The 23,245-nt window shown below is 47.1% G+C and overlaps 1 protein-coding gene across 1 annotated transcript in view; it reads right to left on the minus strand.

Moving 5' to 3' along the window:
- ctdp1 (CTD (carboxy-terminal domain, RNA polymerase II, polypeptide A) phosphatase, subunit 1) overlaps window positions 1-23,245 on the minus strand; it is a 334,539-nt gene that overhangs the window by 160,711 nt on the left and 150,583 nt on the right. Inside the window, exon 11 of the mRNA XM_078216841.1 lies at window positions 15,798-15,975. Within this exon, the coding sequence (XP_078072967.1) occupies window positions 15,798-15,975 (178 nt within the window). The remainder of the gene's footprint in view (window positions 1-15,797; window positions 15,976-23,245) is intronic.

Consider the following 23,245-nt stretch of genomic DNA (forward strand, 5'->3'; position numbering starts at 1 on the left):
TCTTCAAATAAGAAACACAATTTCACAGGCCAACAACCATTTGCATTTCTGCATCAAATATCCAAAAGCAAAAGAACAAAATTCTTTTGAGATTAAAAAAAAACGTGAGTTTGCATCCCACTGCATGCACCCAAGATAGTTGCAAGTTGTGGTAAATCATTATACTAGGATCTTGTGTCTGATGCAAGAAAAACACTTGAAATTCTTTTTGATCATTCACATTTCCGATGATTTAAATCCCATTTTTGAATTTTGCTGAGGTCACAAACGCTTTCTTAAAGGATTTTGAGCCTCACTGTGACACATCAGTGCAGAGAAATTTACCATTGCGCCTCTCACCAACTTTTACAGATGCACCATAGAAAGCATTCTTTCTGGTTGTATCACAGCTTGGTATGGCTCCTGCTCTGCCCACTGCCCAAGACTGCAAGAAACTACAAAGGGTCGTGAATGTAGCCCAATCCATCATGCAAAGCAACCTCCCATCCATTGACTCTGTCTACACTTCCCGCTGCCTCGGAAAAGCAGTCAGCATAATTAAGCACCCCACGCACCCCGGACATTCTCTCTTCCACCTTCTTCCGTCGGAAAAAAGATATAAAAGTCTGAGGTCACATACCAACTGACTCAAGAACAGCTTCTTCCCTGCTGCCATCAGACTTTTAAATGGACCTACCTCGCACTAAACTGATCACCCCAGCTATGACTCTAACACGACATTCCGCACTCTCTATTTTCCTTCTCTATGAATGGTATGCTTTGTCTGTATAGCGTGTAAGAAACAATACTTTTCACTGTGTCCCAATATGTGTGACAATAATAAATCAAATCAAACCAAATAATCTCACTAATATTTATTTGAGTTTATCCAGCACATCCTATTGGGAAAATGCTACCAATGTTTTTACTTCATTTTCCAAACCCCATGTTCAGACAATTTCTTTCAAAAAAGCTTCAAACTGCACTGTAGGTGTACAAATGGACTGTGGTTTTGTACATGTGAGGAGGTCACATCAAGGTTGCGAAAAGGGACACATACAGGTTAAGTAAGTGGACAACGAAGTTGTTGCTGTTAGCATATCTTCACACCCATATATTGTTCCTTTATCCTTTTGGGAATAGTGGGTGAAGTGGTAGCATGATTCCCAAGCTGATTATCAGCCCATTGAACCATGGTAGACGCCCCTTCCGCAGCCAACAATTCCTGGCATCGGATTCAAACCCAGACCTTTTGGTCCAGTGGTAGGGGCGCCACTGTGCCACAACCCCTCCCTGGCGACAAGGTGGCAAATGGGGCATAATGTGGGGAGGCGATGGCCTAATGGTATTATCACTAAACTAATAATCCAAAAAAACCTCAGCTAACGTTCTAGGGACCCGGGTTCAAATCCCGTCACGGCAGATGATGGAATCTGAATTCAATAAAAAATATCTGGAATTAAGATTCTACTGATGACCATGAAACTGTTGTCGATTGTCAGAAAAATCCATCTGGTTCACTGATGTCCTTTCGGGAAGGAATCTGTCGCCCTTACCCGGTCTGGCCTACAGCAATGTGGTTGACTCTCAAATGCCCTCCAATTAAGGATGGGCAATAAATGCTAGCCAGCCAGCGACACCCATGTCCCATGAATGAATAAGGAAAAAATTGGGGATATCCACTTCATAAGTAAGATTGGAAAAGCAGAATTTTTTTTAAAAAAGCCATTAAATTTGTGATGTTCAGAAGGCCTTGGATGCACTGGCAAAAGGAACACAGGCACAGTAAGACATTGGGAGGGCAAATGACATATTGGCCTTTATTGTGAGGGGTTTGGGGTACAAGGCAAAGAAGTCATCCGACAATTGTACAAGGCTTGGTTAAAACCACACCTGGAGAAGGGTGTGTTGGATAAACCTGCATTGGAGGTGGCACAGTGAAGGTTCACTCGATTGGTCGCTGAGATGAGGAGTGTTGCCCTCCAATGAGAGGCCGAAAAATTGGGTCCATATTATCTAGAGTATAAAAGAAAGGTCCAAAATTTTGAAGGGGTTCGACAGGGTAGACACTGAGAGGCTGGGCGGGATTTTAGGGCCACGCTCGACTCGAGACCAGAAAGTCCTGCCTGTGGTCAACGGACCTTCCCACTGCCCACCACTTTCCTGCTCCGATTCCTGTGGCAGGCAGGGTGGTGGAATTCCAGTGAGGAGCGCTGCTCCTTCATCAGGTGAGTGGAGAGGTAGGTTTCACAATCATAGCATACACAGACACAGACACAGACACAATTGCAAGATAATGAACTCAGGAGTAGAAATTATCTTGCAATTGTGTCTTTGCCTATATAAGCCGTGTTTGTGAAACCTACCTCCACTCACCTGATGAAGGAGCAGTGCTCCGAAAGCTCGTGATTCCAAATAAACCTGTTGGACTTCAGCCTGGTGTTGTAAGACTTCTTACCGAAGCTGGAAGTGACAGTGTTTGACCTTAAGTTTTAATTACACCCAATTGTTGGTGTTACAATTGCCCCCAGGCTGTTTGCTGTAAAATTATTAAGATTAAATGTAAACTTACATCGATACATGGGGTTGAGCTGGGGGCCAGGGCAAGGCTAGCTAAGAAGAGGAGCACTCTGGAGGAGGATGACCTGACTGGGCCTGGAGGTCTGGAGTGCATCTGCTTCAATGCGAGGAGCGTAACGGGTAAAACAGACGAACTTAGGGCCTTAATGCTTATGCGGAATTTGGATGTGGTTGCGGTGACGGAAACTTGGTTAAAAGGACAGGACTGGCAGCTGAATATTCCGGGGTATAAGTGTTTTAGGCGAGACAGAGGAGGGGCTAAAAAAGGTGGGGGAGTAGCGATATTAGTTAAGGAGCATATTACCGCGGTGCAGAGGGTAGACAACTTAGAGGGGTCATGTACTGAGTCGCTGTGGGTGGAACTCAGAAACAGGAAGGGTGCAGTCACTATGCTGGGGGTGTACTACAGACCACCCAACAGCCCACGGGAAGTGGAGGAAAGGATATGTCAGGAGATTCTGGATAGGTACAGAAAAAATAGGGTTGTTGTAGTGGGGGACTTTAATTTCCCTGGCACAGACTGGAAAGTGCTTAGAGCTGGGGGTCCGGACGCGGAGGAATTTGTAAAATGCGTACTGGAAGGTTCTTTGGAACAGTATGTAGATAGCCCGACTAGAGAGGGGGCTATACTGGACCTAGTTCTGGGAAATGAGCCCGGTCAGGTCGTCAAAGTTTCGGTAGGGGAACATGTGGCAAATAGTGACCACAACTCTGTTAACTTTAGGATAGTAATGGACAAGGATGAGTGCTGTCCTTCGGGCAGGGTGCTAAATTGGGGGAAGGCTGACTATAGCCAGATTAGGCAGGAATTGGTGGATGTTGATTGGGAGAGGATGTTCGAGGGTAAGTCCGCGTCTGGCATGTGGGAGTCTTTTAAGGAACTATTGATAAGGCTGCAGGATAGGCATGTGCCTGTAAAAAGGAAAGATAGGAAAGGTAGGATTCGAGAGCCGTGGATAACCAGGGAAATTGAGGATCTGATTAAAATGAAAAGGGAGGCGTACGTTAAGTCCAGGCAACTGAAAACAGATGGAGCTCTGGAGGTATACAGAGAGAGTAGGAAAGAACTCAAACGGGGAGTTAGAAGGGCAAAAAGAGGTCACGAGATGTTCTTGGCAGGCAGGATTAAGGAGAATCCTAAGGCATTCTATTCATATGTTAGGAACAAAAGAGTTGTCAGGGAGAAAATCGGACCTCTCAGGGACAAAGGAGGGGAATTATGCTTAGAACCCAAGGGAACAGGGGAGATCCTAAATGAATACTTTGCATCGGTATTCACGAAGGAGAGGGGCGTGTTAACCGGGAGTGTCTCGGAGGGAGGTGTTGACCCGTTAAGAGAAAATCTCCATTACAAGAGAGGAAGTGTTAGGTTTTTTAGGGAACATTAAAACTGACAAAGCCCCAGGGCCTGATGGCATCTATCCTCGACTGCTCAGGGAGACGAGAGATGAAATTGCTGGGCCTCTGACGGAAATCTTTGTCGCTTCTTTGGACACGGGTGAGGTCCCTGAGGATTGGAGGATAGCGAATGTGGTCCCGTTGTTTAAGAAGGGTAGCAGGGATAACCCAGGAAATTATAGGCCGGTGAGCTTGACGTCCGTGGTAGGGAAGTTGTTGGAGAGGATTCTTAGAGACAGGATGTATGTGCATTTAGAACGGAACAATCTCATTAGTGACAGACAGCGTGGTTTTGTAAGAGGGAGGTCGTGCCTTACAAATTTGGTGGAGTTTTTTGAGGAAGTGACAAAAACGGTTGATGAAGGAAGGGCCGTGGATGTCGTCTATATGGATTTCAGTAAGGCATTTGACAAAGTCCCACATGGCAGGTTGGTTAAGAAGGTTAAGGCTCATGGGATACAAGGAGAAGTGGCTAGATGGGTGGAGAACTGGCTTGGCCATAGGAGACAGAGGGTAGTGGTCGAAGGGTCTTTTTCCAGCTGGAGGTCTGTGACCAGTGGTGTTCCGCAGGGCTCTGTACTGGGACCTCTGCTATTTGTGATATATATAAATGATTTGGAAGAAGGTGTAACTGGTGTAATCAGCAAGTTTGCGGATGACACGAAGATGGCTGGACTTGCGGATAGCGAAGAGCATTGTCGGGCAATACAGCAGGATATAGATAGGCTGGAAAATTGGGCGGAGAGGTGGCAGATGGAGTTTAATCCGGATAAATGCGAAGTGATGCATTTTGGAAGAAATAATGTAGGGAGGAGTTATACAATAAATGGCAGAGTCATCAGGAGTATAGAAACACAGAGGGACCTAGGTGTGCAAGTCCACAAATCCTTGAAGGTGGCAACACAGGTGGAGAAGGTGGTGAAGAAGGCATATGGTATGCTTGCCTTTATAGGACGGGGTATAGAGTATAAAAGCTGGAGTCTGATGATGCAGCTGTATAGAACGCTGGTTAGGCCACATTTGGAGTACTGCGTCCAGTTCTGGTCGCCGCACTACCAGAAGGACGTGGAGGCGTTAGAGAGAGTGCAGAGAAGGTTTACCAGGATGTTGCCTGGTATGGAGGGTCTTAGCTATGAGGAGAGATTGGGTAGACTGGGGTTGTTCTCCTTGGAAAGACGGAGAATGAGGGGAGATCTAATAGAGGTGTACAAGATTATGAAGGGTATAGATAGGGTGAACAGTGGGAAGCTTTTTCCCAGGTCGGAGGTGACGATCACGAGGGGTCACAGGCTCAAGCTGAGAGGGGCGAAGTATAACTCAGACATCAGAGGGACGTTTTTTACACAGAGGGTGGTGGGGGCCTGGAATGCGCTGCCAAGTAGGGTGGTGGAGGCAGGCACGCTGACATCGTTTAAGACTTACCTGGATAGTCACATGAGCAGCCTGGGAATGGAGGGATACAAACGATTGGTCCAGTTGGACCAAGGAGCGGCACAGGCTTGGAGGGCCGAAGGGCCTGTTTCCTGTGCTGTACTGTTCTTTGATAGGGTTTGTTCTTTCGTCCCCATTTAATCTGGTGGACAAATTCCAAAGCCAAAATGGGAAGCATTGCCCTGATGCCTCTCAGATGAACGGGGAACAACACGGGCGCTTTTATGTTTAAAAACAGACACGGGAAATGAACAACAAATCAAAGCGTAATTCATGTCTGTAAGAGAGAGACCACTAAAAGTGTGCACCTGCTCACATATCTACGGCTACCAGAGTGTTAATGAAACCAGATTTCTCACTTCTCCCGAGTCCTATTGTAACAAGACCTTAAGGTCTCAACATTTACATATCAACTATTTACGTATTTGCTTCATACGGCTCTGCAAACACAATTGATACTCTTGCGTCACTTGTTGTTGCCACAAATAGCAGTTCTGGTCAAGCATCGAGTAAGGCAGAAAATACGTTTGTGCGTATTGTACTGTTCCCCATTGCAAACTCCGATACATAAATTAGGTGACTCACTCGCCCAGATGTGGCAGCAGCAGATGGATTTACAATCACACTGGAAAGGCCTGAATTGAAATTTATTTACAGTTTAATCCACTTCCCAGATTTCACAATCCGCTGCATGGGCAAATGCTCAAGTCTCACCACAACAACTTCCCACTCCATCCATCCAAAACGCACACTGAACACTTGGCTTCCAAAGCAAACCTCATGTCACTTTGCCACATTAGTACCCCACAAGATTGTAATGTTTAATTATTATTGTCACAAGTAGGCTTATATTAACACAGCAATGAAGCTACTGTGAAAATCCCCTAGACGCCACACTCCGGCACCTGTTCGGGTACACCGAGGGAGAATTTAGCATGGCCAAAGCACCTAACCAGCACGTCTTTCGGACTGTGGCAGGAAACCTGAACACACAGAGGAAACCCACGCAGACACTGGGAGAAAGTGCAGACTTCGCACTGACGGTGACCCAAGTCGGGAATCGAACCCGGGTCCCTGGAGCTGTGAGGCAGCAGTGCTAACCACTGTGCCACCGTGTCGCCCTACAGGGATTGCTTCAAAAGGTACAAAATAATGAAGCGTACATTCACCAAATACAATCACTTATTCAACACTGCCTAAAGTGTACAGTTCAGTGCTTTACTGGAACTTTGTGAAAAAGCACTTATTTTCCTTTCCCTGAATATCTCCCATAATGTAGAATCATAGAATTCCTACAGTGCAAAAGGAGGCTATTCGGCCCATCAAGCCTGCACCGACAATAATTCCACCCGGGCTCTATCCCCGTAACCCCAGCTAATTCCCCTGACACTCAGGGGCGATTTAGCATGGCCACCTAACCTGCACATTTTTGAACTGTGGGAGGAAACCCACGCAGATACAGGGAAAACATGCAAACTCCACAGACAGTCACCCAAGGCCGGAATCGAACCCAGATCCCTGGATGTGCTGCCAGGGAGTCAGTGCAGTTTCTGAAAAGGTCGTGGAAGCATTGATTTGGTGTTTGTAGTTCGAGAGCTCCAGAAATGCCAAGAACAGAACATTAACCACGTTTGTTAACCTGACCAAGGCCTTTGACACAGCCAGCCACCAGGGCTTTTGGAAGGCAACGGAGAAATTCTATTGCCCCAAGAAATTCAACACAATGATTCAACAATTCCACACGCTCTTGTGTCCTGGGTGAGTTTTGAGTCCCATTTCTAGTTACTATTAGAGTTAAAAAGAGTTTCGTGCTAGCGCCAAGCCTCTTCAGCATGCTTTTCTCTGTTATGCACCACATGGACAGGAAGCTGTTTAATCTGAGACAACTCCAGGCCAAAGTTCCAGACCTCCAGGCCAAAGTTCAAGACTTCCAAGGACATACTTTGTGATTTCCTGTTTGACAATGTCTGTACACTAGCTGTTGGTTCAGAGTGGACATGCAATGTGGCATGGACTTTTTCCCCAATGTACGCAACAACCTTGGCTTTACAATCAGCAGGAAGAATCCTGAAGTAATGTACCAGCCTGCTCCAGGAAAGCCCCATCTCAAGCCCAAGGTTTCAGCCCATGAGCAGAACCTGTCAGCAGTGGATACATTCACTAATCTCAGCAGACACTCCCAGGCTGTCGGTATTGACAACAAGACACAAGCAAGAATGATCAAAACAAGTGCAGTCTTCGGCAAGCTTCGAACTTCAGTCTGGGAACAAGAGGAGTAAGTCTGCCTATCAAACTGGAAGTACTCTTGCCTACTCTGCTGTACACATGAGAGACTTAGGGTGGAATTTTACCGGCACGCCCTCCTGAGGTTTGTACGATCCCGCCCGAGCCCAATGGAGAATACTGTTCTCTGAGCCTTGCCCACCCCCGGAATCGGGGCGGGTATGCCGGTAAAATTCCGGCCTTGGACTGCATCATCAGCCCTGGGAACACCATTCCAATTTAATTAGTTAAATTTCCTTTTAAAGTTCAATTTTGTTACAGTACACCGTCAGGTCCGTCACCTCTCTTAATTCTTAATCGATTTTATTCATGTTTCTCAAAAGAGCATATAAATAGGAGGTGGCTGGCACACTGGGAGGAGAGCTGTGAGACCAAACAAGACAATAAAGTGACTCAATAAAGAAAATCTCTTGGCTTTCTCTTCACCAACCAGCTTGGGTCCGATTAACAGCTTGGAGAGGGAAGATTTGAGTGTTGTTTTCTGCGAATGAAACACAGCCCAGAACATTGGGACTGCAGAATCCCCAAGCCCGTTTTCAAAAAAGGTGCATGTCCAGTAACTCAGCTGAAGCGGTGTTGACATTTTCGATGTTGACGTTTGGACTTGGCAAAAGTCCAAAGATGTGCAGGTTAGGTGGATTGGCCATGCTAAATTGCCCCTTAGTGACAGGTGGAATTAGAAGGCTAAATACATGGGGTTAAGGGGATAGCTCCGGTTTCCTCCCACAGTCCAAAGATGGTCAGGTGGATTGGCCATGCTAAATTGACCCTGAGTGTTCCAGGATGCTTGGGTTAGCAGGGTAAATATGTGAGGTTACAGGGATAAGGGCTAGGTGTGATTGTTGTCGGTGCAGGCTAGATGGGCCAAATGGCCTCCTTCTGCACTGTAGGGCGTCTATGATTCTCAAACAAAAGATTTTCTTTTGATGTACGATGCCTAAGACATAGATTTTCCCCATAACTGCAGCATAATCCCATTAGTTTTATAATAATTACTATCTTACAACAGTAACGATATGTCAGTAGTACTTAACTGGTTGTAAAGCACTTTGGAATGTCTTGGGGTTGCGGATGGCACTATATAAATGGAAGTTTGTTCCTTCTTTATAATGGCTAACCCTTCCTATTCCCAATAAAACACTGGCATCTATATGGCACCTTTCATGACCTCAGGACTTCACAGAGCCCTTCACAGACAATGAAGACTATTTGAAGAGTAGGAGCACCCAACAGCAGTGTGACCATCTTCTAGCGCTAGTGTTGTTGGCGGAAGGATGAATGTTGGCCAGGACACTGGGGGTAACTTCCTAAGTCTACTTGGGGATGGCGCCATTGGATCTTTTACGCATACCCCCAGAGGACAGACAGGGATCTCGGCTTAATGTTTCATTGAACAGGCAGCACCTCTGACAGTGCAGCAATCCCTCAGAAGGGCAGTCACTGCTGTAATGCACCGTAAGGTAGGGGAAATTTCGAGGGATTGCTCAGGCCTACCCTCCCTTCCTGGCAAAACGAATGGCACTGGGAGGCAAACCTTAATCGACCACGGAAACAAATTGGAGGGAAGGTTAACAAACAGGGAATTCAACATGTGTTTTCCTCTGCCGCGGAGCACTTGTTCATCATTATGGTGGATATTAAAGCAAAAATGTTTTCCCCTCAGACTTATCTTTGTTAAATCACTCTGAATGTGAATGATGGCTCTCAACAAGGCACTGAAGCAATGATGCAATAGGTCACAGCCCAGTGGAGCCGTTAGAACTGACAGGAGGAAGCGTTGTATCAGAACTTAACAGGATGATTAGTCTGCAGCTAATAATAAATTTAACAAAGTGCCAGATAAATTGCCTGTTCCTTCCTCCACCTTCCGAGGTGGAGCCGGTCTCAACATGAAGCCAAATACCAAAGACACAATAAATGTCATAAGTTATGCAATAGCAAAATCGTAAAGATACAGAACAGCTCCAATGCGCAGATACATCGCAAGCAACATATCAAAATGCAATTACGATCACCCCGCATGGTAAGCTGTAGATGCTTTGAATACAGATACAATTTACATCCTGAACTGGAGAGAAGCACAGTTGCTGAAATGAGCTCCACCTAACACTGTGCAGATGAACGGGGACCAGACGTACCGGGCGGGATTTTATGGCCTCGCTCATCCTGAAACCGGAAAATCCCGCTCGAGGTCAACGAAACTTTCCATTTTCCGTCCCTCGCCCACTCGGATTCCCGTGGCAGGCAGGGCGGTAAACTTCCAGCCACCGTGTTCTGAAAGTTGGACGTTTGCGCAAAATTCATACAAATTTTTCTTTAATGGAGATAAAGCTCAGAGGTTTGCGATTGAACAGATAAATAGATGGAGGAAATGGCTCAAATAAAACATGATTAAGGTGGTGGGTGTTCAAGGAGGGTCTTAAGGGAGGTCTTAAGCTTTGGGGAGGGAGTTACAGTGCACGGGGCTCTGGGCAGTTGCAGGGTGGTTGTCAACAATGCAGGAAGGGATGGAGGCGGCCATTCTGGAGGCCTACGGTCAGGGAATGGAGAGAATGGGATGGTGCGGTGGCACAGTGGTTAGCACGGCTGCCTCACAGCGCCAGGGACCCGGGTTCGATTCCGGCCTTGGGTCACTGTCAGTGTGGAGTTTCCACATTCTCCCCATGTCTGCGTGGGTTTCCTTCGGGTGCTCGTTTCCTCCCACAGTTCAAAGGTGTGCAGGTGAGGTGGATTGGCCATGCTAAATTGCCCCTTAGTGTTCCAAGATGTGCAGGTTAGGTAGATTGGCCATGTTAAATGTGTGTGGTTACGGGGATAGGACGGAGCAGAGAGCCTGGGTAAGATGCTCTATCAGAGGGTCAGTGCAGACCCGATGGGCCAAATGGCCTCCGTGCGCGCTGTAGGGATTCTATGAAGTAAGCAGACTTCCTGAAGGAACAGCTATGGAGCCAGTAGCTTGGCAGCGCACTTATTTTGCTCTTGTAAATATAACGACGACATTTAAAAAGATGTCGAAATACAAATAACGGGACTATGGAATCAAACCACTTCCTTCAGTCCATGAACCTTCAGCTTAAAAATTCAAAATCTGCATAGCCTTATCCACGGGAGTGCAGCACCGACTTCTTGGCAAGGGCAATATTTGGATAGGCAAAACTTTGATTACATTTAATTATACTCAGGGACAATGCAATTCCACCTGCTAAATCTGGCTATTTGTACTGCCGTCTACAATACCGGGATAAATATTTACTCTCCCTACCGACAATGGGTTCTGCAGTAATTGCCACCCTCCAGCCTTCCAACCATAAATCAAAGCCTCAGAGAACCAGCACCCAAATTATCGAATGGATTAGTTGCTGCAGAAGTTGGACAAAATAGTACCGGAGGTATGGCTTTGCTGGACAGTGACGGGGCTGCTGTGGGAGGGAGGGCTGCTGTCTGAAATGTTGCCGAGTGGTATACGTCCCTACAGAAGGAGATTGGGAAAGAAACATGTAAAAGTGCTCTCCAAAAACGGTCCACACTTCCCAAGCTCCAGTGGCTTCAGGAAAATAATGAGGAGTTTTCATTCCTCCTTCTGGGAGAAACTAGGGATGGCATGGTGGCACAGTGGTTAGCACTCCTGTGTCAAAGCGCCAGGGACATGAGTTCAATTCCAGCCTCAGGTGACCATCTGTGCGGAGTCTGCACATTCTCCCCGTGTCTGCGTGGGTTTCCTCCGGGTGCTCCGGTTTCCTCCCACACTCCAAAAGACGTGCTGGTTAGGTGCATTGGCCGCGCTAAATTCTCCCTCAGCGTACCCGAACAGGCACCGGAGTGTGGCGACTAGGGGACTTTCACAGTAACTTCATTGTAAGCCTGCTTTGTGACACTAATAAATAAACTTAAACTTTAGAAATGTTCCTTCATTCCTTTTTGCAAACACTAAGAAACATCTGAAACATCAGATGCAATTCCTCCTCCTCTTCTTGGCACGGGCAGCGTTTTAAAAAGCAAAACTTTGATTATATTTAATTATGTTCAGGAACAATACAATTTTTTGCCACAACACTTAAAGTTAAAAGCTTATTTGTTAATCGCAAGTAAGGCTTACATTAACACTGCAATGAGGTTACTGTGAAAATCCCCCTGGATGTTAACAAAGATAAATTGTTTAAAATTCTGGACTTTTAATTGAGAATTTCCCCCTCTTAAATCTGAACAATTGTGTAGAGTCTAATCTTTGACATTATTGTGCCAACAAAACATTTTTAAAAAAATTGAAATGAACAAAATATAAAGATCCACTCTGGGACATTATCCATTGACTAACTTCATAGAGTCATAAAATCCCTACAGTGCAGAAGGCGGCCATTCGGCCCATCGAGTCTGCACCGACAACAATCCCACCCAGGTTCTACTTCCGTAACCCCACATATTTATCCTGCTAATCCTCTGACACCAAGGGTCAATTTGGCATGGCCAATCCACCTAACCCGCACATCTTTGGACTGTGGGAGGAAACCGGAGCACCCGGAGGAAACCCATGCAGACACGGGGAGAATGTGCAGACTCCACACAGACAGTGATCCAAGCCGGGAATCGAATCCGGGTCCCTGGCGCTGTGAGGCAGCAGTGCTCACCACTGTAGCACCATGCTGCCCTTTCGTACTTATCTTTGGCTGTATAGGTTCTTGGCTCTCCTGTTGTACTCAGCATTTGTAACTACAGAATTATTATACTCTAGAAACTGTGCTTTCAAAGTTACCTCAGAAAAAGTTCAATGGTTGGCGCTGCAGTGTGTTCTGATGTTTGGCACCAAATGAAACCCAGAAACAAATGGCACTTCCTTTCAATGGTTTCTGTTGTGGACCCTGTATACTGTTTGCTTCATTTCCGCAATGACTTCATTTTAAGATATTTCTGCCTATGTAACTAAATGCTAAGCTCTTAAAGTTAACTTGACCACATTTTAAACTCAGCAGGCATGCTGGGATTAGCTTGAAAATTGACTGCATTCTCTGAAAGTACAATGCTAGCAGAAACGGCTTTCTCATATCCAAAACAAGCTTTTCATGACCACAGCTGCAAATTGTTTATGAAAGTTAGAGACACAGCTTGTACCAAGCAATTTCAATACGAGGTAACGGAAAAGTTATCATTCTGTATACAGCCAGGTGTGTTCAGTGAGGTTAGGGTCAAGTCTGAGAGAGGACTGGCTTTCTCTCTCTCTCCAGTAAATCAGTGTTTTCGCTTTCTGTAATGTGTTAATTTTAAAATTCTGCTCAACAAAAGAAACTCAACGTACCAGTGCTGCCTACGTCTATTCTGAGGAATAAATGGACCCAACAGTTTCATTCTCAAGAGCCTTTCCACTTAAGAGGATGGAGTTGTCACAAATCCAAGTCTCATCACTCTTTTGCCCCAATGACCTCCTCCGCAATCCAACCGTAAGGAAAATTCTTGAAGGTTTATGGGGTCGGACAGAGAGAGGGCATGTCCCCTTTTCTTCGTGCTCTGCTGCTTTTCTTTCTGCTCACATCCAACTCTTGTTGCCCCCTGTGATGCCTTGCCACTGTATTTTGGCTTGTTGTCTTCTTGTGTCCTTGGCCTTTCCCTTTTTTCTTAATATATTATTACTCCTGTTAGTTTTTTCTTGTGTGGGTGGTGAATGGGGGGGGGGGGGGGGGTACCCTCGTGTGGTTGGGGAGGGAAGGCGGGGGTTGTGAGGGTGGGAAAGAGGAAAACAGGGTGATGGTAAGGAAAACTCTAGAACGGTTGGTGCAGGCTGGAAGCCGCAGCCTGCTGCCCTGTTGAATTTCTTCAACGTGACCCACGTGAACCCTGTGCAAACCTGAGATTGGTGTGGCTCCTGCTCTGCCCAAGACCGCGAGGAACTACAAAAGGTCGTGAATGTAGTCCAATCCAGCGCGCCAACCAGCCTCCCATCCATTGACTCTGTCTACACTTCCCGCTGCCTCGGCAAAGCAGCCAGCATAATTAAGGACCCTGCGTACCCCAGACATTCTCTTTTCCACCTTCTTCCATCGGGAAAAAGATACAAAAGTCTGAGGTCACGTACCAACTGACTCAAGAACAGCTTCTTCCCTGCTGCCGACAGACTTTTGAATGGACTTCTCTTCCATTGAGTTGATCTTTCTCTACACCCCAGCAATGACTGTAACACTACATTCTGCACTCCCTCGTTTCCTTCTCTATGAATGGTATGCTTTGTCTGTATAACGCGCAAGAAACAATACTTTTCACTGTATGTTAATACACGTGGCAATAATAAATCAAATCAAAATTAAATAAAAGATTCAGCTTTCTCTCATGGGTGACAGAAAACAAGGGTATTCTCGGCATTACAGACAAAGAAAACGCTATTTTAGAGGCTTAACTGTCTTCTTGTGTAAATGTTGAAATTATTTTCAATGCCATTTTTGAACAAACAAGGACAATGTCAAAGAGACCCCAAAAATATTTTGTTGCAATATGATTCATTCCTCTTTGTCTTTGTTTGGTTGGCATCCCCTCGACCATAACTCGATTGAACCGGAGCACCCTATTTCCGTAACCCCACATTTTTACCCTGCTAATCCCCCTGACACTAAGGGTCAATTTCGCGCGGCCAATCCACCTAACCTACACATCTTTCGACTGAGAGAGGAAACCGGAGCACCCGGAGGAAACCCACGCAGTCATGGGGAGAATGTTCAAACTCCACACAGACGGTGACCCAAGGTCGGAATTAAACCCGGGTCCCTGGCCGGAATTGAACCCACGTCCCTGGCGCTGTGAGGCAGCAGTGCTAACCACTGTGCCACCCCTATGACACCCTATGCTATGGCAAAATCTGCACTAAAGTATGTATACTATGACAAAGTTTTCATAACCAGATTTACTGTAGACAAATTCAAATCAAGAACTTTAAAGGTTCACTCGACCCCAGGGACAAAACGATCAGTTTGTGTATGTTAATACAAGCAACTGCAAATTGTGGCAAAATATAGCTCTATCATAATAAGGTACGAAAGCAGGAAGAGATAACACAAACAACAAACTGTACTACTAAGTAGTAAAAAGCGTATATTTAATCTATTGGATCTAAAATCGATACGGTCAGAGGTCAGCACAAAATGAAACAATTTATCCAGCACATTATCACGTAGCTGAGATGTCGCAGTGATTTACTTCTGAATCCTGTCTCAGATTGCAGCCCAGACATTGCTCTGACTTTCAGTACAATATTTATAACAGAACACTCTGGAAAAAAATCACTGTTAAATCTCAAAACAGCATCATTTTGTGCACTGATCTTATTGTTACAGCTCACAAATCATAGAACCCCTACAGTGCAGAAGGAGGCTATTCGACCCATCAAGCCTGCACCGACCACAATCCCACCCAGGCCCTATTTCCATAACCCCACGTATTTACCCTGCTCATCCCCCTGATACTAAGGGGCAATTTTAGCATGGCCAATCCACCTAACCCGCACATCTTTGGCTGCCTTTGCACACAGAGATATGGTACATCCTGTCATATAATATGCTACTGGGCTGAAGATCATTGGTAGACTTTGGCTCCTTGGTTAATCTGCTTGCCATGCCTATGGAGAACATGTAACTTTCCTCTACACCCCACTTGAAATGTTGCCATTCACTGATATCCCCCGTAAGGTATTGAGGGCCAATAGGCCCTTCTTTGTAGCTGGAATAATTCTTCCTCTCTGTGAACAATGGCCCCTCCCCAAGTTCCATAGAATGCCTATAGTCCCGAAGGAGACCATTCGGCCCATCGTGTCTGCACCAACTTTCTGAAAGAGCATCTTACACACTCCACCCGTAACCCCACACATTTACCTTGGCCAATCCACCTAATCTTCACATCTTTGGACACTAAGGGGCAATTTAGCATGGCCAATCCACCTAACCTTCACATCTTTGGACACTAAGGGGCAATTTAGTGTGGTCAATCCACCTAACCCGCACATCTTTGGGCTGTGGGAGGAAACCGGAGCACCCGGAGGAAACCCACACAAACACGGGGAGAACGTGCAAACTCTACACAAATGCTGCGAATGATATCTTCCCTGTCTCTATTTGAACCTGTTTCCTTTCAAATGTCCTTTTTTTGCTCACCTCTTTGTCCATGCTCTCGAGGTCCTCCTTGCAGAGCGTGTAGAGGGGCATGGTCTCAGACATGCTCGGCTGACGCTTCCGCGCTCCAGCTCGCGAAGGGCCAGGCTTCTCTTCACTCTGAGCGGAGTTAGGCAGCTCATCCTCATCTAACATCTGATGCTGGTGAGGCTGTACGACTCTGTAACACACAATGCAACCTCGGTGAAGCTAAGTTGTCTACTTGGTAAGATCCTGATTGATTGCATGGGGAGAGCGACAGGAAGAGAAAGGCAGCGTCAATCCTTCTCCAAACTTTTGCAATTTTAACATCTCTATTACTGCGACAGCAATAATACACGCCCACCATAACATACATCAACATGCGCAAACATGCACACATACATGTACATACCCCTAAAACATTTAACGGAACCCACACTGGCACAGTGGTTAGCACTGCTGTTTCACAGAGCCAGGGACCCGGGTTTGATTCCCAGCCTCGGGTCACAGTCTGTGTGGAGTCTGCACATTCTCCCCGTGTCTGCGTGGGTTTCCTCCGGGTGCTCCGGTTTCCTCCCACAGTCCAAAGATGTGTGGGTTAGGCTGATTGGCCAGGCTAAATTCTCTCTCAGTGTCAGGGGGATTAGCAGTGTAAATATGTGGATTACGGGGATAGGGCCTGGGGGGGATTGTTGTCGGTGCAGGCTCGAAGGGCCAAATGGCCTCTTTCTGCCCTGTAAGAATTCTATGATTGTATTTCTATTCCTTTCAATCATCCTAGTCCAACTGCAGTTGGGAATTAAAATAGAATTCAGGGGGGTAACAGTTATGGTGGCACAGTGGTTGGCACTGCTGCCTCACAGTTCCGGCCTCGGGTGACTGTCTGTGTGGAGTTTGCACATTCTCCCCGTGTCTGCGTGGGCTTCCTCTGGGTGCTCCGGTTTCCTCCCAAAGATGTGCAGGTTAGGTGGATTGCTAAATTGCCTCTCAGTATCCACAGACGTGAAGGTTAGGGGGATTAGCCATGGTAAATGTGTGAGGTTACGGAGATAGGGTGGAGGGAGGGGGCCTGGATAAGTTACTCTGTCAGAGTCGGTGCAGTCTCGATGGGGCGAATGGCCTCCTTCTGCACTGTAGGGATTCTATTCTGCATGGAACAATATCTCGAAATGGGCTTTGGGCTTTCTAATTAATTACTCCATCTGCTCTGGGCTATGTTGAGATTCAAAGCATATTACTGTACTGTAAAATGATGCCACAGTTGTGCTGCCTATTATCTAAAACGTTAAAACAAACTACTATTCTAATTCAAATTCATTCAAAGCCCTTTGAGAGTAATAGACGGGGGAAGAGGAGGGAAGCCCCACACAACTGAAGTGTCCAGTTATCCTAAATGTTAAAGGGAGGTGGTATGGCGCTGAGGAAACAAGATAGTTCAGTGACTTGGTTTAAAATTAATCCAAACTCTTTGTTTCCCTCTTCCTGAAATGATTCAATTGTGAAATGCACCTTAGGAATCTCTATTTAGTCACAGAACAAAGAACAAAGACAGTACAGCACAGGAAACAGGCCCTTCGGCCCTCCAAGCCTGTGCCGCTCCTTGGTCCAACTAGACCAATCGTTTGTATCCCTCCATTCCCAGGCTGCTCATGTGACTGTCCAGGTAAGTCTTAAACGATGTCAGTGTGCCTGCCTCCACCACCCTACTTGGCAGCGCATTCCAGGCCCCCACCACCCTCTGTGTAAAAAACGTCCCTCTGATGTCTGAGTTATACTTCGCCCCTCTCAGCTTGAGCCCGTGACCCCTTGTGATCGTCCGTGACCCCTCGTGATCGGTCAGGAAGAGTCCAAAGAAAACGTTACACAGGATTGTTATGGCGCAGGAGGTGGTCATTTGGTCCATCATGTCTGCACTGGTTCTCCAAATGAGCATTGTGACTTAATGCCATTCCCCTGCCACCCCCCAGTTACCCTGCACATTGTTTCTATTCTCGTAATCATCTAATTCCCTCCTGCATTGGAGGGGGTGCAGAGGAGATTTGCCAGGATGCTGCCTTGGATGGAACATTCAAGTTATGAAGAGAGATTGGATAGGCTTGGGTTGTTTGCGTTGGAGCAGAGAAGACTGAGGGGCGACCTGATCAAGCTGTACAAGATTATGAGAGGCATGAGCAGAGTGGATAAGGAGCAACTATTCCCCTTAGTTAAAGGGTCAGTCACAAGGGGACATTGGTTCAAGGTGAGGGGCAGGAGGTTTGGGAGGGGATGTGAGGAGAATCTTTCTTACCCAGAGGGCGCTGACAGTCTGGAATGCGCTGCCTGGGAGGGTGTTAGAGGCGGGATGCCTCACATCCTTTAAAAAAGTATCCGAATGAGCACTTGGCACATCTTAACATCAGGGCTATAGGCCAAGTGCTGGCAGGTGGGATTAGGTGGGAGTTCAGGTGTTTCTAATGTATTAGTGCAGACTCAATGGGCCGAAAGGCCTCTTCTGCGCTGTATGATTCTATGAATGCTTCGACTGAACCTGCCTTCACCACGCCCCCAGACAAAGCTTCCCAGGCCCCAACCACTCGCTGTGTGAAAATGTATTCTCTCACATCGCAGTTGCTTCTTTTGCAAATCACTCTCGCTCTCGATCCCTTTATGAGTGGGAACGGTTTTCCCCTCTCTACTCTCTCCAACCCCCTCATGATTTTGATCACCTTTATCAAATCTCCAAGAAGAGTCCAAATCTCCCCAAAGCTCCTCAGAACTGAAGTTTCCCATCTCTGGAATCATTGTTGTAAACCTATTCAGTACTAGCCGAGCTAACCGTTCATTATAATGAACAGTTGGTATCAAATTGACAATATCAAGCAAAAGCCATTAACTACAGTGAAAATGGATAAGAATCATAGTGGTCCTTCAAGAAGGATTATATAAGAGGTAGCTGGGATAAATTAGAAGCAGTTTTATATTCTATCTGTTCTGTGTTGTACTTGGACTCCTCAAAGCCAACTCAAATTGAAACAGTGTTATTTCTCACCCGAATAATTCTTAGAATTGACAATGTTTGTCTCTCCCTTCAGGCGCTCCATGGTTTAAGAATGTTGGTAAGATGTCGGAGAAATTGCTCAATCCCAGACTTCCAGAGAACAGACACACACAAAGACAGTATGCAAAAGCCCAGGAATCGGAGAGAGGGCCATTCAGCCCCTTGAGCCTGTTCTCCCCCTCAATTAGATGGTGGTTGACCTGTAACACAACATGACTCCCCACCCTGGGCCTCCTGCCATTCCAAGCAGATGGGAACATAGGAGGAGGAGGCCATTCAGCCTGTTCCATCATTCAATGCAATCAGGGCTGCTCATCCACTTCACTGCCTTTTCGCCAGACATACTGGCCGGAATTTTACCGATTCCGGGGTGGGTGAGGCTCGGAGGACGGAATTCTCCTTTGGCCTCAGGTGGGATTTTACGAGCCTCGCCCGAGTGAGGTCATAAAATTCCACCCACAGTCAATACTGAACTTGAACACACGTATCTGCAGAGATCAATTATTTTTCAAAATATATTTTTCCGCGGGTGTGGGCATGGCTAGCTCGGCCAGCATTTATTGTCCATCTCTAATTTCTCTAGATTTTTGATTTGATTTGATTTATTATTGTCACGTGTACAGTGAAAAGTATTGTTTCTTACCCACTATACAGTCAAAGCATACTGTACAAAGACAAGGAAAGGAGAGAGTGCAGAATGTACAGTTACAGTCATAGCTAGGGTGTCGAGAAAGATCAGCTTAATGCGAGATAGGTCTATTCAAAAGTCTGATGGCAGCAGGGAAGAAGCTGTTCTTGAATCGGTTGGTACGCCACCTCAGGGGTGTAAGGGAGGGGTAGTACCTCAGGTGGAGGAACATGTCGCGTCCTTTTTAGGGCGGTTCGTCCACCTTTGGGCCCCACCTGGCACTCAGCTCTCACCTCTGGCTCCCCGTAGCTGTTTGCATGCGACAGCGGCCACACCCCGGGCAACGGCTTTGACAAGCCAGCTAAACCAGGTGAGGGTAGCCGATGGGTCTCAACCCTCGGTGGGATTGGGAGATGTCTATCCCAGCATATGAAGACAGACTCCGGCGGATCGAGCGGACGAGACCAATGGAAGGTCCAACGGTCAAGAAGGCGGTCTCTGCAAGTGTTGTGGAACGCGAAGAGCAGGACAAGACACAGTAGACGTCCTGGTCACCCACTGCGCCTAGTCCCATCTCCAGCCGTCTCAACTCTGGTCTTGCCACTGGATCCAGATGGGAATTGGGACGAGAGAGTGAGGCTGACGCTGTGCAACTCTCCCTCACTTTAATCCAAATCACGCGCTAGTCTCGACACCATCATCATCACCGTCATGTTCAACCTTTGAAGTCCTGTGGCGATGGGTGAGTGACGAAGCAGCAGGTGTGGATACACTGGGAGCTGTAGTCACGGACCTGCACACAGGCGGCTCAGCTCTAATGGTCGCTTTCCGCTGACCGAAGCAGCAGTGAAACTCGGCGTCTACCTGGGCGAATGAGTAGCCCTCTTCAGAAACGCACAGCTCACCTCCGTAGAATGAAGAAGGGGCTAGAAAAGGTGCCCTAAACATTGCCTGCTTCACTACACCCTGGCCAGTTTACCGCGGCTGGCGGGGATCCCATCTTGTGGTCGAACAAACAAAATAAAACACAAGGTGACATCGCTCACCATTGGGCACTTGGAACGTGCGCACGCTTTTGGACAACCCTCCAGCAGATAGACTAGAGAGAAGAACAGCCTTAGTTGCCAGAGAGCTTGCAAGATACAACATTGACATTGCAGCCCTGAGTGAAACTCGTCTTGCCAACGTAGGTCAGCTGACTGAAATTGGTGGATACACTTTTTTCTGGAGCGGTCGCGGCAGCGATGAGCGCCGTGATGCTGGAGTTGGATTCCGTCGTCAGGAGTCACCTTGTTCGGAAACTTGCTAGTCTCCCCAAGGGTGTGAACGACCGGCTTATGACATTACAGCTTCCGCTACAAAACAGCAGTCAAGCCACCCTGATCAGCGCTTATGCCCCCACAATGAACAGCCCGGACGAGATGAAAGGCAAGTTCTACAAAGAACTAGACGCCCTACTATCAGCAGTGAGCAGTACCGAATAGCTGATCTTGTTTGGCGACTTCAATGCAAGAGTAGGGTGTGACTCTGCATTCTGGCCGGGAGTCGTTGGGAGGCATGGAGTAGGCAAGTGCAACAGTAACGGCCTACTCTTATTGAAGACCTGTGCAGCCCACACGACATCCTCATCACCAACACAACCTTCCATCTGCCTACCCATAACAAGACCTCCTGGATGCACCCCCGCTCTGAGCACTGGCATCTCATCGACTATGTCATTGTCAGGAGAAAAGACAGGCAGGATGTCAGAGTGACCAAGGCCATGTGTGGTGCTGACTGTTGGACAGATCACAGGCTCATTGTCTCCAAAATGAGGCTCCGCATCAGACCCAAGAGGCGACCACAAGGAAGCAAGGTTATGAAAAGAATCAATGTGGCCAAGCTAAAGAACCCCAGCATAGCTTCAGCACTGGCTGAAGACTTAGAAACCAAGCTCGCTGACCTACACCTCGCAGCAGTGCTGGGGACGACTGGGAACGCCTCAGGGATGCTGTCCATTCATCTGCACTGAAGATGCTCGGGCCCTCTACCCGCAAGCAGCATGACTGGTTCGATGAGAATGATGAGGAGATACAGACTCTACTTGTTGAAAAGCACCGTCTTCATCGTGCCTGTCACAACGACCCATCATCAGCTGCCAAGAAAAACGCCTTTACCAGTGCTCGCAGGACAGTCCAGAATAAACTGCGTAAAATGCAGGATGCCTGGCTGAGCGCCAAGGCAGATGACATACAGGGATACGCTGACATAAACGACTTGAAACGGTTCTATGAAGCCCTCAACACTCTCTACGGACATCAATCTCTCGGGAGCTCCCCCCTCCTGAGTACAGATGGTACAACTCTCATTACAGAGAGGGCTCAGATCCTGCAGAGATGGGCTGAACACTATGAAGCCGTCCTCAGCCGACCGTCATTTATTAACGATGAGGCGATAGACAGGATTCCCCAGGTTGATATCAACAGCGCCATGGATGACCCACCGGTAGTAGCCGAAGTCACGAAAGCGCTTAGCCAGCTATCTTGTGGCAAAGCCCCAGGGGCAGACGCTATACCCACAGAGATCTATAAAGCTGCTGGTCCTGTACTTATCGAGAAGCTCATCGAGTTGTTCCAGTCCTTTTGGAAGCAAGGATCCATTCCTCAGGAACTTAAAGATGCTTCCATCGTACACCTCTACAAGAGGAAGGGCAATCGGCAAGTATGGGACAACCATCGAGGAATCTCGCTGCTCTCCATCGCAGGAAAAACCCTCGCAAGAGTCCTGCTAAATCGTCTGGTCACTCATCCGGAGCTGGGCCTGCTTCCAGAGTCACAGTGTGGCTTCCGCAAAGGTCGCGGGACTATTGACATGATTTTTGCCACGCGCCAACTTCAGGAGAAGTGTCAGGAGCAGAATCGCGAGCTCTACACAATCTTTCTTGACCTCACGAAAGCCTTCGACACTGTCAGCCAACAAGGCCTGTGGAGGATCATGTCAAAGTTCGGCTGCCCCCCCAAGTTCATTCAGATGGTCCGACAATTCCATGATGGCCAGAGTACTGGACGGCAGACAATCCCAGTCACCAATGGCGTCAAACAGGGCTGAGTGCTCACACCCACACTGTTCAGCATGATGTTTACTGCCATGCTGAATGATGCCTTCCAGTGTTGCTGGAATCAGCCTCAAGTACAGAGTGGATGGGAAGCTCTTCAACCTGAGGAGACTTCAAGCTATTACCAAAGTGAAGGAGACTGTTCTGAGAGACTTCCTCTTTGCCGATGACTGCGCCCTGTATACTGGCTCAGAATAAGAAGTCTAACAACACCAGGTTAAAGTCCAACAGTTTATTTTATTTTATTTTTTTAATACTTTTCCAATTCAATCAAATCAAATCCAATTCAGAGTCTCAACAAGTTGAGACATTTCAGATCCAGGCTGACAAGACAGGACAGGAGACCAAAACCACCCTGTCCTGGGCCTGATCTACATGAGTCAAGCTGATTGGAGAAGGGGGAGGATCCTCCTCCAAGACTTGAGCTCATTTGCATCTTAGCCAAAAGGCCGAGATGCCGCTTTTAAAAATTGCTTCATATGAAACATATGAAGCCTCAGCGCAACCCAATGACCTCAACCAAGTGCAGGCGATCCACACTACACTTGATCCTAGCCAGTTTGGTAGCAAAAGCCACTAGCTTTCGGAACAGGCTGTTCCTTCGTCAGGTGGGTGGGAGTTCTGATCACAAACAGGGCACAAAGACACAAACTCAATTTACATGAATAATGATTGGAATGTGAGTCTTTACAGCTAATCAAGTCTTAAAG

Source organism: Mustelus asterias, chromosome 7 (genome assembly GCF_964213995.1).
Source record: "Mustelus asterias chromosome 7, sMusAst1.hap1.1, whole genome shotgun sequence".
Taxonomy (NCBI): domain Eukaryota; kingdom Metazoa; phylum Chordata; class Chondrichthyes; order Carcharhiniformes; family Triakidae; genus Mustelus; species Mustelus asterias.